The 14,804-nt window shown below is 34.4% G+C and overlaps 2 protein-coding genes across 5 annotated transcripts in view; both read right to left on the bottom strand.

Moving 5' to 3' along the window:
• Ptprq (protein tyrosine phosphatase receptor type Q) overlaps positions 1 to 5,252 on the bottom strand; it is a 219,513-nt gene extending 214,261 nt beyond the window's left edge. The window contains exons 1-4 of the mRNA XM_021258496.2: positions 4,858 to 5,252; positions 4,399 to 4,510; positions 3,561 to 3,787; positions 1,303 to 1,372 (exon numbers count right to left, since the gene is read on the bottom strand). Coding sequence (XP_021114155.2) covers positions 1,303 to 1,372; positions 3,561 to 3,787; positions 4,399 to 4,510; positions 4,858 to 4,914 — 466 coding nt within the window. The 5' untranslated portion in view covers positions 4,915 to 5,252. The remainder of the gene's footprint in view (positions 1 to 1,302; positions 1,373 to 3,560; positions 3,788 to 4,398; positions 4,511 to 4,857) is intronic.
• Positions 5,253 to 5,321: 69 nt separating this feature from the next.
• Positions 5,322 to 14,804, bottom strand: part of LOC101716352 (uncharacterized) — a 46,231-nt gene continuing 36,748 nt past the window's right edge. For 2 of the 4 annotated variants that reach the window (XR_015443493.1, XM_087192521.1), the window contains 2 exons: positions 6,246 to 6,361; positions 5,327 to 5,482 (listed from right to left, as the gene is read on the bottom strand). Coding sequence is in view for 3 of the 4 variants with exons in the window: in XM_087192521.1 (XP_087048647.1) it covers positions 6,275 to 6,361 (87 nt within the window). In the remaining variant the exon portion in view is untranslated. Of the gene's footprint in view, positions 5,483 to 5,959; positions 6,016 to 6,245; positions 6,362 to 14,804 lie in introns of all 4 variants that reach the window. The other 2 variants (XM_087192522.1, XM_087192520.1) reach the window with 2 other exon arrangements.

Genomic DNA, 14,804 nt, shown 5'->3' with positions numbered 1-14,804 from the left:
AATAAAGGCTCCTCCATTCTATAATAATTTGTTTTTATCACAATGCTTGTGTTCTACTGGGATTAGATCCACAATAAAAAATAAGTAAGTAAATGTGTAATGTATCAGGTTGGTCCAATGGAAAAAAGGGTATTGGAAATAGAGACGGACAGAGGAGGTAGGAGTGTTCCATAAGGAATCAGAAAAGAGAACACATGATTTTGAATTAACTTGAGGAGAGAATGCTATGGATTTAGTGAGAGTGTCTCAGACAGAATGAAAGGCAAGTGCAAAGGCCCTGAGACAGATTAGTACAGCTTGAATGGATGGAAAGAGAGAAGAATGAGAAGCAATGTAGTCAGAAAGAGGCAAGACCATGTAGATAGGGGAAAAACAGAGTTTTATGCTTTTTTTTAGAGAGAGAGAAAGAAAGAGGTGGGGTATTGAGGCTTAAAACCAGGGCCATTACAATGAACTAAGTCTCCAGCCCTTTCATTCTTTGTTACATTTTATTTTGAGACTGCATCTTGCCATATCACTAGGTTGTTCAGGCTGGATTCTAACCTCCAATCCTCATGCATTAGCCTCCCAGCGTGCTGGGGTTTACAGGGCATGTGCCATATGCCCAGGCAAGTTTTTTTTTTTTTCAGATATTTATTCTTAACAAGACATCAAATATGTTGTTAGGAAGAGAAAAGTAGCATTGTCTGGCTTATGTTTCAAAAGATGATGTGATACTTTGGGGTAATGTATGCTGCAGGCAAGCAAATCAGAAATAGGAAAACCAGTCAAGAGTCTTTCCATCCTTCAGGCAAGAGAGGAAAATGAGTTGGACAGGGTGATTAGCTATGAGGGTGAGAGTCTGGATATATTTTGATGATCGTTCAGGCAGACACTGCTGAGAGATTCGTTGTTACTGTGAAAGAAGAGTCAAGGGTGATATTAAGATTTTTCTCAGCCATTGGAAAAACAGAGATATTGGTTTAGTGATGACTACATGTTATGGACTGACACAAATAACATCCACAAAGATTCACTAGAGAACAAAAGAACAGCCAGAGAGATACCAACATAGTACCAAATCATTGTTTTGCACCATTATGTTTTTTTTCATATTTTCTCAAAGTTTTTAAACATCACACATACTTTCATAATCATAAAGAACAATATATTTTGATGAATAAATTATCACAAAAGAAAAAAAGTACTTGAGTTGCCATGTTGTTGAGAATTTCATGCACTTTAGGGTTACATTTTGATTACATCCCTATTTAAATGACAAAACTCATGACTAAGTTAATTTAGAATAAATAGGAAAATTACCACTTTCTGCAGTTTGGAAAAGAAATGGGTCACTAAACACTCCAATGCCAGCACTGTTTTCAGCAGCAACCTAAAATGGAACAAAAGTATTATATTCAAACTTTTTGCTCCCTAGTTAGACAGAATTTGAAATAATAAAAACTTTCCTTTGTCCATAAGGTAAGGGCCAAAATGCTCTTTCCTCTAATTCTTGCAGTACTCTCAAGCTAGAAAGCAAATATGGAGCTATCCATGTATTCAAAATAGAAGGCATTATTGTAAACATTTTACAGTTGAGAAAACTGATCAACAGAAGTACAATAACTTGCCCAGAGTCACAAAGGAATAAATGGCAGAATGTGAATTTAGTTATTTAACTTTCAGCCACTTATATCCAAGACACTATATTATTTCTGTAATGAATATAAAAGACCTTACATATATATGGTGTGTGACTTTAGGGTTTACACTCTAATTAGGCAAATAAACAGAAAAGCTACTCATAAAAAATAAATAGGCTTAATTTAAACTAAATTTTTAAAATTGGAAATGTATAAAATTGATTTTTTACTTGAATAATTTAGTCCAATAGACTAGAAGAAGCAGAGAAAATTTCATAAATCAGAATAACATTCTTAAGCTTTTGAGATATCCCATGACTAGAATTAGCTCAGTTTAAATATAATGCCACCAATTTCCAATGAGTGACTTATGGCAATTTGGTTAACTGTTCAAAAGCATGCTTTTCTTGTCTTTAAATGGAAATAATAATTATCTATGACAGAGAGTTGTTCTGAGACTAAATCCAACAACACATGTAATACACTCAGCAGGATTTCTCTCATAGTGTTACTTATACAGAAGATATCAAATGTACCATGCCAAATACCTTTTGAAATTCTGCAATGGTTAATATCTGTCTGAACGAAATAAATGTCACAATAATAATTTATAAAGTATGAGGCGAAAAAAATGAGGTTTCTTAATACAATTCAAACTCCATAAAAATGGATCTAAGAACTAGTTTTTTTCTTCCACTCAGCAGTAGTTTCTTATGTCACATGAAAATTTAATCTTTATTATGTCCAGTAGCATATTTTAACAGATAAGTTAATCTGAAAATATGCATGTTCCTAGAAAATATATTGTGTAATTTTCAGATGTCAAAAAGTTGCCTACTCTTTAACCTATGTTTCTGAATGAAACAGCCATTGTGATTCTGATTTTTGACTTGTTCATAAATTAAAGTTTATTTATTTTATCAGTGGGAGAACCATATTATTACCCTACTATGGGTAGATGCTTTCCAGTAGTGATTGCATTAGTTAATTCCACAAATAGTCATCCTTCCAGTAAGGAAAACTTTGTGGCAATAATGTTTCTCATCATTTTCTCCCATCTCAGAAGGGCAACTCAGTTGTGCATGATCACATATGTAGAGAGCTTTTACAGATTTTTCTTCTCTATAGTCAGTTATCTTCAAGGCTTAAGAACATATGGGCCTTATGGTGAAAATAGTAAAAATCCAGACTGTATCTCTATACTTCATTATTCCCTGGAAATGTCATAGATATCCCTTAATTGTAAACATTTTAATTTAGCTTGAAAATATTTAGAACTCCTCTTTATAAGATCTTCTTTATTCAGTACTCAATAAGATATTATTAAATCTTGCATATTTAACTTTGTAAAGAACTAAAACTTTTATATATACAGAGGACATAGCAAAAATTCACTAAGTACTTACTGAATAGAATGGAATTGAATTAATTTCTTAGTAAAACTGACTCTTCAGACATTCTTAAACTATTTTCTAAAATTTTGATAAGCAGACATGCATGTACAACAGGGTTAGGAGAAAAATAACAAATCTAAGTTTAATCAAAAAAGTGGAATATTTTTGAACTAGGAATATGGCTCAATGGTAGGGCATTTATCTAGCAGGTAAAATAAACTGAGTGCAATCTGTAGGACTGCAAAAAGATTCTTTTCTCACTTACAAAGCATAAATTAATTAAATTATTTATTTCCAATAAAAGGCACTAAGCCAAAGATTTTAATATATATAAATGCACATATAAATTGAATTAAAAAGATTACCACATTCAACCAAATTTTAAAAGCCCAGGTGAATGCTGAGATCATGATTCATCCTATCATTCTTCAATCACTTATTACAATTAGCCATAAGGTTTGACTAGTGGGAAAAGCCTCCTTCAGTTTTAAAACAGATGAAATATTTCAATATCTTAATAATTAGTTATTTTCAAAATAATTACCTTAATCTCATATGTTGTTCCAGGATTAAGGTTAGTAAGAAGAACTTCTAGACTGTCTGGCTTTGCTCTAACTTGAGTATACACTGTTTGCATCCATGGGCATACTTCCTTATATTTAACAATATATGATATAATCCTTCCATTTGGATTAGGTGGTGTATTCCATGAAAGAAGAATCCCAGCAGATCCAACTCTTTCACCTGCTAAGAAGACTGGTGGCCCTGGTTCTATTTTTCAAACAAAAATTCATTTGTTAAAAGGTCAATTATTATATTTCAACAAAAAACACATGATAAAAGTACTTACAAATGTAAGCTTTTGAAGTTCCCCAAAACTAAAGTTAATTTATACCCTAGAGCTCTCCCATAAAAAAATAAAAAAATAAATGCTTTGGAGAATATCAAGAGCATTCTTTTATAAGAATGTAAAAAATGGAATGCTACGAAATACTACAAGCCAAATATACCTCTGATGCCAAATCACTTTTACAAGAAACTTACCTAATGCAAGGTTTAGAAAGGGAAGAACTAAGAAAACAAGAAAAGAGCCTTACAAACAGAATGATCATTCCTGAGCAAGATAATAACTTTATTATTTAAGTGTTATAACTACCAGTCTCTCTTACACATTTCACGAACAAGTATAGTTGTTGGAAAGTAAAGACAGTCAATTAGTAGAAGTCAGGTCCTAAACAAATCACTTTCTTATAATTTTGCTTTGTTTTAAACCATTTTCATGCATATCCTGCATATACAGCCAATGTAAATATTCCTAGCCAAAAGAGTTATACTAACTCTGAACACTTCATTTAGAAAAGTAATTTAAAACATATACTCACTTGTTACATTTGTTGCCACTGTTCTAACAGGTGAACTAATTTCTGTTGTAGCAGAAATTGAAGAGACAGTTATATCATACCTAGTAGCAGGAACATCATTGGAAAAATCAACCTACAATACCAAAAACAAATAATTGTACTATAATTATTCCTGAAAAACAAGCTAAAATAATAAATCTGTCACTATCAAAAATTTTAACACTTCAGTATGAGACTGTACTACTTAAAATATCACAAAAGTTCCACAGTATTACAAAATAAAGATCTGTTATAGCATATAACTTTCTACCAAATAATTTACACAATAAGATAAAAACTTAACAAAACATACTATGTTATCACAGCCTAAATCACTATTTCTATCTCTCCCAGTTCACTGTCACAAGGAACAACTATTTGAGACTTTTGAAAATCTATAGCCTAGTGCTCAGCCTTTCTCTTTAAAAGTGCATGAAGTACCTGTGTCTCTGAAGTTCCAATAAAAAGTAAAAGAAAAATGATAAGAAAATCCATCATTATTACATTTTTCAAGCAGTCGAATCACATTGATGGCTCTAGAGAGAAATGTTGCCTGCATTAATGATTTAAAGACAGATCCTCCTGGCAAGTACACAATTAATGAGCGTGGATTACTCAATAGCTCTGCCCTTTCTTTGTTAAACTATTCATGAACTCTTGGATGGCTGGCTGTAGGTTCAGAGTAGGCTTTAAAAAAAAGCATAGACGTTGCTAAGGTAACAGTCCACAGATGCTGAAACTTACACTCATCAAGTCGACATTGATGTTTTTGTCTTCATCTTATGCTTTTAAAAACTCTCTAAGGAGTTAAGTTTTCATGGTGGATGAGTTTCATAGAAAACTTTCCTACTAGGACCAAATACAAATACAAGCAGGCTGGCCAAGCACAATAATGAAAACTATACCTGATATTCTTCACCCCCAAGATCTTTGATAGTAAGAAAGCCAGTGTCAGGAACAAGATCCACATGATACCCATCCTCATAGCCAGCGGGCAGGCTCCAGTGCAGAGAAAAAGAATGTGTGGAAATATTGAAGCTTTTCTGTCTCTCAGGTTCTTCTGGTTCTGATATTGAAAAAACCAATTTTAAAGTAGTTATTCTCCTAAAGTTTCAAAATAAAAATGAAAACCAGAAGTCTAAGGGTCATGTTTCAAAAAATCAAATTGTTACAAAACAGTGAATCCTTTTAATGATCTCCAAGTATAAATGACTATTGGTCATGTAAATCTTTAATAATACCTATTTTTTTTCTTTTTTCTTTTTTTTTGGTAACAGAGATCAAACTTGGGAACTTGTGCTTGCAAGGCAGACGATGGCACCACTGTGCTAAATCCCCGGCTCAATAATACCTATTTTTAAAGTATAATTTTCAGAAACAATGTATCAGTGTATAAATCTGTTCCTAGACTATTCTTTACTTGTTAAGAGCTGTTGGTTGACCAGATTATTTTGAAAGTTTATACTCTAATTGAAAATTTGAATCATTTTAAAACAAAATAAACTATTAACCAATTAATTGGATACTGGGGCCAGGGAGTTACCTCAGTGGAGCCACGCCTGCCTGGCAAGTGCAAGGTCCTGAGTTTGATTCCTGGAACTAGAAAAACAACAACAAAAAAACCCCAAAATGAATTAATTAGATATTAACCAAACAAAAATATAATCAAAGAAGTAGTACCAAAATCTACCAATTTTTAAATAGTGAATTACTTGAGTAATATTATGTATTTCTTTAAGAGAAAATATTAGTTTTCAACATTGGAAATGAAATATGATAGTCTTAAAATGTTAAGTACCAATTGTCCTATTTCAACCATATTTTTCTACCTTTGCTTCCACTGTTTTCAAAGTTTTGTTTATGCTGCCTGTACCTCCTGAAGGGAGTTTTCACATGAAGTTCCTCTGATTGGTTGCCAATGAGTCAGGTCTGCACTCTGCCTTATCTTCAGTGCAGATTCCAGACAAGCAATATAGGGTGAGAGAGGGAGATTATCAAGTCATGCAAGTGAAAACATACCTGATATAGACCTAATCTAACACCAAAACAAAGGAGTCTAGAATTAATTATTGAACTCTATCATTTTAGAACTTCCAAAGGTGATTTGATAATGTGTACAATAAAAAATAAATAAATCAAAAACTCTTCCAGTGTATAAAATAGAAAACATAATGGGTAAACTTCTTAGTATTTTTGGAAGAAGTATTTTTAAAAGTTTTTTTCTTTGTCTTCTTTGAAAAGTTCCTTGGCCTGCTGTGCAAGCGCAAGGACCCGAGTTTGATCCCCACTACCAAAAAAAAAGAAAAAAGAAAAAGAAAAGTTCCTCTCATGTTTATAATATACTTTACTGTTAATTTTACCATTTTCAAAGACACAGGTATTTCCTTGGCATTATCCTCAGGTTGTACGTATAGTTAGTACCACAATTTCCTAATAACTCTTTAGAAATATGGTAAACTGACAGAGAAATGCCCAGTTTATGATGGCTAGAATTCCTTTGTTATGCAAAGCTAGTGGTATTTTTCCTAGATAATTCTGCATACAAACTTATGTCTTCTGCATTGTCAAGCTGAAAAGACATTGATTCTGTTTATAAGTTCATGTTAAAATAAATTTACCATGACTGACCAGTCCAATCAACTACTGCTCCCAAATACTGATTTATATAAAGGCTAATATTATTTTTTCAGAAGTCTCAGAAAGTGTGTATGAAGCCTTAGGCAAGAAAATTTACAAAACACCTAACATGAGATTTGAGAAGAAAAAGGAAGTTGTGAGAAGTGAACGGCTGTTTACCAGAATGACGGTGATATGGGCTGTGGTTTTCTAGCCTGTGGTTTAGGATTACACACTGAAGCATACTTGGCTAGGAATGAAACATGTCTCACCAAGAGAAGGAAGAATATATTTGTCTGGAAATTTGCCAATCTGATCAAGAGGAAAGGCCTGGAAGCTACAGGAGAATTAAGTAAAGACCTTTCCGAGTACAGCAAATAGAAGTGCTAGAAATGGAAATAATTTGGAATAACTGAGGAAAGCCACATTAACTTTCAAGAATCAAGTAAGAGAAGGAAAGAATGATGATAATATAGGTCATATTTTAATTTTATTTCTTCCAGAAATGCAATAAGAAGCTGTTGAAGCATTTTAAGCAGAAAATAATGTGACTTGTTTTATGTTATTTTTTAAAGATTATATTTTTGGAATATGAATTGGAAAGGGGCAACAATGACAGTGAGAGGACAATTAGTAAGATTTTGTGATAGCAGGGAGAGGAGTAGGAAAGAGGCACAGGGGAGATAATCTCAAGTCATTATTACAGAGTGCAGCTTCCTGTACATGAGCTTGAAACCTCAATTACCTAAAAGTATAGATTCCATAAGAAATATGTGATTTGTTCTCCACGGAACTTAATCCTCAAAGAGTTAGGAAAGTTTGAAACAAAAATACTACTTTCAACCTGTTACCATCCAATAAAACATTGTATCATGAAGTAGAAGTGTCTGGAGTTTTAAGAGGAAAAAATATTATCACATTCAATTTAATGAGGGATAGCAAAAGTAAGTCTACTCTTATTTAAACATTTATTCAAGACTACAAATTCCCAAAAGTTAATCCTCAGAACCCAATATCATTAAACAGATGTTCTGTGATTGAACCACTTTGTCATATAAGTTCTTTTTTTAAATGTAACAGCTTTCAGGCTGGGAATTTAGCTCAGTGGTGCCACTGCCTGCCTCGCAAGTGCAAGGTCCTGAGTTTGAAAACCAATACCAAAAAAATAAATAAATAAAATAAATTTTTAAAATAAAAAAAAAAATAACAGCTTTCCAGTCTTAAATATGCTAATATATCATGTGATTCCCTAAGGCAGCACTATACAATAAAACTATCATGTGAGCTGCAGAAGTTATTTAAAATTTAATAATATATTTAACTTGAATTAATTTCTCATTGTGCTTGCTTTGGCAGCACATATACTAGATTAATATATCAAAAGCATTATTTCACACATATTAACATAAAATTATTAATAAGATATTTACACAAAATTTTTCATATTAAGTTTTCTTTTAAGGGGCATATATGAATTTATTACACAGCAAAATTTTATATCCTTTTATTGGTACATATTAGGTTACAATATAATGACATTCATCATTGGAGATATGCACCTTTACATGCTCTCTTGGTTCTTATTTTATCCCCCTTCCCCTGCCCTCCCTTCAACCCCTCCATCGCCCTCTATTTACAAAGAATTTGTTTCCATTTTTTCCTTCTCTCATATTAATTCCATTCCCTTCTTTGCTTTCCCCTACCCCTCCCACTTCACACTCCTCTTTGCCCCTTTTCTTCCTATTTCACATTATTTATTACACCTTTTAGTCCTTATTTACACTTTCAGTTTCTCACACTAGAGAAACTACTCAGTATTTACACATGTGTGTCCTGTTTATTTCATTTAAGAGTATCACCTCAATGTGCATCCATTTAGCTATAAATGTCTCTACTTTCTCATTTTTTATGGCTGAGTATTGCTCCATTTTATAAAAAAAAAACCCCACATTTTCTTGATCCAATCTCCAGTTGATGGGGATTTGGGCTGTTTCCAAGTTTTACAAATTGTGCTGCTATGAACATGGGTGCACATATATCACTGTGGTATGATTCTTCTAATTCTTTGGGGAAGATACCCAGCAGGGAAATAGCGGGGTCAAATGGGACTTCCAGTCCTAATTCTTGGAGGTATCTCCATACTGATTTCCACAGTGGTTGCACCAGTCTACACTCCCACCAGCAGTGGAGCAGGGTTCCTCTTTCCCCACAGCCCTGAAAGCATTTGTTGCTGGATGATTTCATGATAGCAGCCATTCTTTCTGGAGTGATGTGAAATCTCTGTTGTTTTCATTTGCATCTCTCAAATGACCAGTGATGCTCAGCATTTTTTCATATGTTTATTTGCCATGTCCACTTCTTTGTGTGAGAAATGTCTGTTCATTTCAGATGCCCATTTTTGGACTGGGTCTTTAAATTTGGGAGGTCTGATTTTGTTATTTCTTTATAGATTTGAGATAGTAGACCTTTGTCTGAGGGACTGCTGGTGAAAATTTTTTCCGACATTGTGGGCTGTCTCTTCACACTGCTGGTGATTTCTCTTGCTGGTCAGAAGCTTTTCTGTAAAAAGAGATCCCACTTGTTGATTGTTTGTGCTCGTTCATGGGCAACTGAAGTTTTGTTCATAAAGTCTTTTCCTACACCAATGTCTTCAAGAGTTCTACCTAACCTCTGATCCAGCCAGGTCAGCATTTCTGTTTTTATATTTAGATCTTTAATCCATTTCAATTTTAGTTTAGTGCATGGTGAGAGATATAGGTCTAGTTTTAGTCTTTGGCAAATTGAAGCCCAATTTCTCCAGCGCCATTTATTAAAGAGACTATCTTTCCTCCAGCAAGGGTGTTTGGCTCCTTTGTCAAAGATGAGGTGGCTGAGTGTGTCTGGAGTTGTTTCTGCATCTTCTAATCTGTTCCACTGGTCCTCAGGTCTGTTTCTTTGCCAGTACCATGCTGTTTTTATCACAGTAGCTTTGAAGTATAGTTTCAAGTTGGGGGTTGTAATACCCCCTGCCATGTCTCTGTTACCTAGAATTGCTTTTGATATTCTGGGTCTCTTCTTGTTCCAAATGAATTTTTGGATTGTTTTCTCAAGGTCTATGAAGTATGCTGCTGGGATTTCAATTGGGATTGCATTGAATCTATATAGCAATTTTGGAACTATAGCCATTTTCACTATATTGATCCTTCCTAACCAGGAGCAAGGGATGTCTGTCCATTTTCTGATATCCCCTTCAATATCTTTTTTCTTTTTTCTTTTTTTTTAACATCTTTTTTCAAAGTGCTATAGTTTTCAGAGAAGAGGTCTTTGATTTCTTTTGTTAGGTTGATTCCTAGGTATTTCAGTTTTTTGGATGCTATTGTGAAAGGAATTGTTGCCCTATTTCTCTCTCAGTGAGTCTGTTGTTCGTGTAAAGGAAAACTATTGATTTTTGTGTGTTGACCTTGTATCCAGCTACTTACTGAATTTGGTTATTAAGTCTAGAAGACTTTTGGTGGAGTTCTTGAGGTATTCTGCGTAGAGTATCATGTCATCTGCAAATAATGACAATTTGACTTCTTCATTTCCAATCTTTACTCCTTTCATTTCTTTCTCTTGTATAATTGCTCTAGCTAATGTTTCCAAAACTATATTGAACATGAATGGTTATAGTGGACATCCTTGTCTTGTTCCAGATTTTAGTGTGAAGGATTTCAGTTTTTGACCATTTAGTATGATATTGGCTGTTGGTTTTTCAAAGATGGCTTCTATCAGTTTGAGGTAGAGACCACCTATTCCAATTTTTTGTAGGGTTTTTCTCATGCATGCAGCTTGGATTTTGTCAAATGCTTTTTCTGCAGCTATTGAGATGATCATATGCTTTTTGTCCTTGGCTCTATTGATGTAGTGTATTACATTGATTGATTTGCATATGTTGAACCATTCCTGCATCCCTGGGATGAATCCTGCTTGGTCAGAGTGTATGATCTTCTTGATGTCGTCTGCATTCTGTTTGCCAGTATCTTATTAAGGATTTTTGCATCTATGTTCATTAGTGAGATTGGCCCATAGTTCTCTTTTTCACTTGGTCTTTCTTTGCTTTGGGGATCAAGGTGATGTTTTCTTCCAGGAATGATTTCAGAAGTATTGCTTCCCTTTCAATTTCATTGAAGAGTTTAAACAGTAGTGGCAGTAGTTCCTCTATAAATGTCTTGTAGAATTCAGGACCCAAGCTTTTCTTGGATGGTAAGTTTTTAATTACATTTTCAATTTCATTGGTTGATATTGGGTTGTTTAGAATTTTTAGGTCTTCTTCGTTCAACTTTGGTAATTCATATGTACCTAGGAATCTGTCCATTTCTTCTGTTTTCCATCTTACTGGGGTATAGATTCTGGAAGTAAGCATTGATGATTCTCTGGATTTCTGCTGGGTCTGTTGTAATTTCACCCTTTTCATTCTTAATTGCATGGATTTGTGCCTTTTCTTTCCTTTTTCTGATAAAGTTGGCTAAGGGTTTGTCAATTTCGTTGATTCTTTCAAAGAACCAACTTTTGGCTTCATTGCTTTTATGTATTGTTCTCTTAGTCTCTATTGCATTGATTTCTGCCCTGATCTTTATAATTTCCTCAATTGTATGAGCTTTGAGTTTGCCCAGCTCTTCTCATTCTAGAAGCTTGAGGTTCAGCATCAGGTTCTTTAATTGGGCTTGCTGTGTTTTCCTAATATGATTATTCACTGCTATGAATTTCCCCCGTAAGACTGCTCTCATTGTGTCCCATAGATTCCGATATGTTGTACTGTCATTGTTATTTATTTGAAGGAACTGTCTGATTTCTTCTTTAATTTCCTCTGTGACCCATTGGTTATTCAGAAGTGTGTTGTTCAATTTCCAAGTGTTTATGAAATTTTTGCAGTTTCTTTTGGTGTTGATCTCCAATTTCATTGCACTATGGTCTGAAAATATACAGGGGATAACTTCAATTCCTTTGCACTTTCCTAAATATGTTCTATGAGCGAGTATGTGGTCTATTTTGGAGAATGACCCATGTGCAGCTGAAAAGCATGTGTGTTCTGATTTTGCGGGGTGAAACACTCTGTAAACATCTGTTAAGTACATATGTTCAAGAGTTTGATTGAGTTCTAGTATTTCATTGCTTGTTTTTTGTCTAGTTAATCTACCTATTTGTGGCAATGGGGTATTGAGGTCCCCCACTACTATTGTATTAGTGCTTATATGGTTTTTCATGTCCATTAGTATTTGTTTTATATAGTTGGGTGCACTAGTGTTTGGTGCATAGATATTTATGATTGTTATCTCTTCCTCTTGGATTGTTTCCTTTACAAGGATATAGTGTCCTTCTTTGTCTCTCTTAATCAGTGTGGGTTTGAAATCCACTTGCTCTGCAAAGAGGATAGCTATTGCTGCCTTTTTGGGGGTTCCCATCACATGGAGTATTGTTTTCCACCCTTTAACTTTCAGTCTATGAGCTTCATTTTGAATTAAGTATGTTTCTTGTATGCAGCATATTGTTGGATCTTGCTTCTTGACCCATTCTGCCAGTCTATTTCTTTTGATTGGTGAGCTGAGACCATTAACATCAATGGTTATAACTGATATGTATGAAGTTATCATTGTCATACTTTTTCTTTTTGTTTGATCCTCCCCGTTTGCTTTTAATTTTTTGTCTTGCCCAGTGAATTCATTCTGTTGGGTTTCCTGGGGTTGTGATCCTCATTGTCTTTTCCTAGGATTTTCTCTAAAATTTTTTGGAGTGCTGGTTTGGTATTCATGAAGTTCCTAAGGTGCTCTTTGTCATGAAAGTATCTTATTTCTCCATCCATTTTGAAAGATAGTTTTGCAGGGTACATAAATCTGGGTTGGAGGCTGTTTTCCTTTAGGGCTTGAAACACATCACTTTAAGCTCTTCTTGCCTTGAGGGTTTACACTGAGAAGTCTGCTGTGATTCTAATGGGCTTTGCTTTGCATATGATTTGTTTCTTTTTTCTAATTATTTGTAGAATTTTGTTATTCTGTTGGCTTTCTGGAATCTTAACAATTATATGCCTATGTGTAGTTTTTTTTTTTTATCAAGGCTAGTTGGAGTCCTATATGCCTCATTTATCTGTATGTCAAGTTCTTTTCCCCTCCTTGGGAAGTTTTCTGCCATCACTTCTGTAAACTTTTTCTTTTACGTCAATTGCACTCTCTCTTGTTTCTTCATTGACTCCAATCAGTCTTATGTTATTTTTCTTTGCATCACTTAGCAGCTGCTGGATTGATTTCTCATGGTCCCTTAAAATTTTAAAGAATTTTTTCTTTTCCTGGTCACTAATTGCAATCTTATCTTCTATATCTGAAATTCTGCCTTCACATTGGCTCATTCTGCTGCATAGACTTTCAATGGAGTTTTGATTCTCCTGGAAATCTGTTTGCATCTGTTTTATGGATTCAATTTGTTTCCTATGTTTGCATTCCATCATGTTCCTCAGATCCTCTATTTTTTTTATCTGTATCCTCTCTAGATTTATTAATCATGTCTTTCACTATGGGCACAATCTTTGCTGTTGAGAAATTGTTTCTGATTTCATTTTTCCCAGATCCTCTTTTGTTGCTAGTTCAGGGAGTCCAGGTGGTTGAGTATCATATTGTTCCATCTCGTTTCCCTTTGGATTTGCTGTAGGTGATCTGGAAGTCTGTTTTTGAGGCTTGTTTACCTGTCTTCTCATTTTGACTTGGGCTGGGGTGGGGGGGTTGTTCCTGGCGCCCACGCGGCTCACCTCCTCTCTCCTGGGAGCCGTGGCACGCCTACCCAGAAGCCTCCTCCTGCTTTCATGTTGTCTTAAAATCTCAAGTACATTTTATACTTATGGCTCATCTAAATTGAACCACTTACATTCCAAGGCTCTACAGTGACATCCTGAGGACCAGACATTAGCTCAGTGGTTCCACCACCTGACTCGCAAGCTCAAGGTCCCGAGTGGGATCGCCAGAACCAAAAAAAAAAAAAACCTAAATCATTTGGGCTGGGGATTTAGCTCAGTGGTTCCGCCACCTGCTCTGAAAGCACAAGGACCAGAGTTCTATCCCCGGCACCAATAAGTAAATAAATAAATATATACATACAGTCACATCCTGGACAATGCAGCTGTCTGGTAGCTCTGAGGTTTTTTTCCCTTGTTATTTCAATGAATTTATCTAAAGTATATATTAGAAAGCTGAAAAATATCATCCCATGGTCTATATGGAAAATAGTTTAAACAAGTTTAGAAAATCTCAGAAAACCTCAAAATTCTGATAAAACTATGGTACCTTTGAGAAAGAGAGTAAGTGAAGATTTAAAATCAAGTGTGCAGCTACATAGGAAAGTGCTGGGTAAATTCTGACTCTTAATGATTATGCAGTGAGATCACAATGCTCCAGATCCAGAATAACCATAAAAGAGTCACTCAGACCAATGAAAACAGTATCCAAAATACTCAAAACTACAATGGACATGCATTGTAAAATAAAATTCTAGGTCTCAAGATGTTTCATTATCATTGTCTTTTACTTATATTCCATATATACCAACATTGTAGCTGCTAAGCTAAAAATATCACATTTAAAGTTTTCTGTGATTAAATCATAGATTGGGCATTATATGTAATCTGTGACTGATACTGAGATGTTTAAGCATGAGAAAGGCAAAATAAAAAGAACTAATTTAAGTTTATGTTAAAATATGCACTGTGCTAAGCACTTTCAAGTACTGGTTTATATTGCATTTGTGACAATTCCATAGAATAGATGCACAAT

The sequence above is a fragment of the Heterocephalus glaber genome, unplaced genomic scaffold, assembly GCF_053883595.1.
Source record: "Heterocephalus glaber isolate CG9 unplaced genomic scaffold, H.glaber_assembly_v1.0 deba00001572, whole genome shotgun sequence".
NCBI classification, from domain to species: domain Eukaryota; kingdom Metazoa; phylum Chordata; class Mammalia; order Rodentia; family Bathyergidae; genus Heterocephalus; species Heterocephalus glaber.
This window is presented reverse-complemented; position numbering and strand designations above follow the sequence as displayed.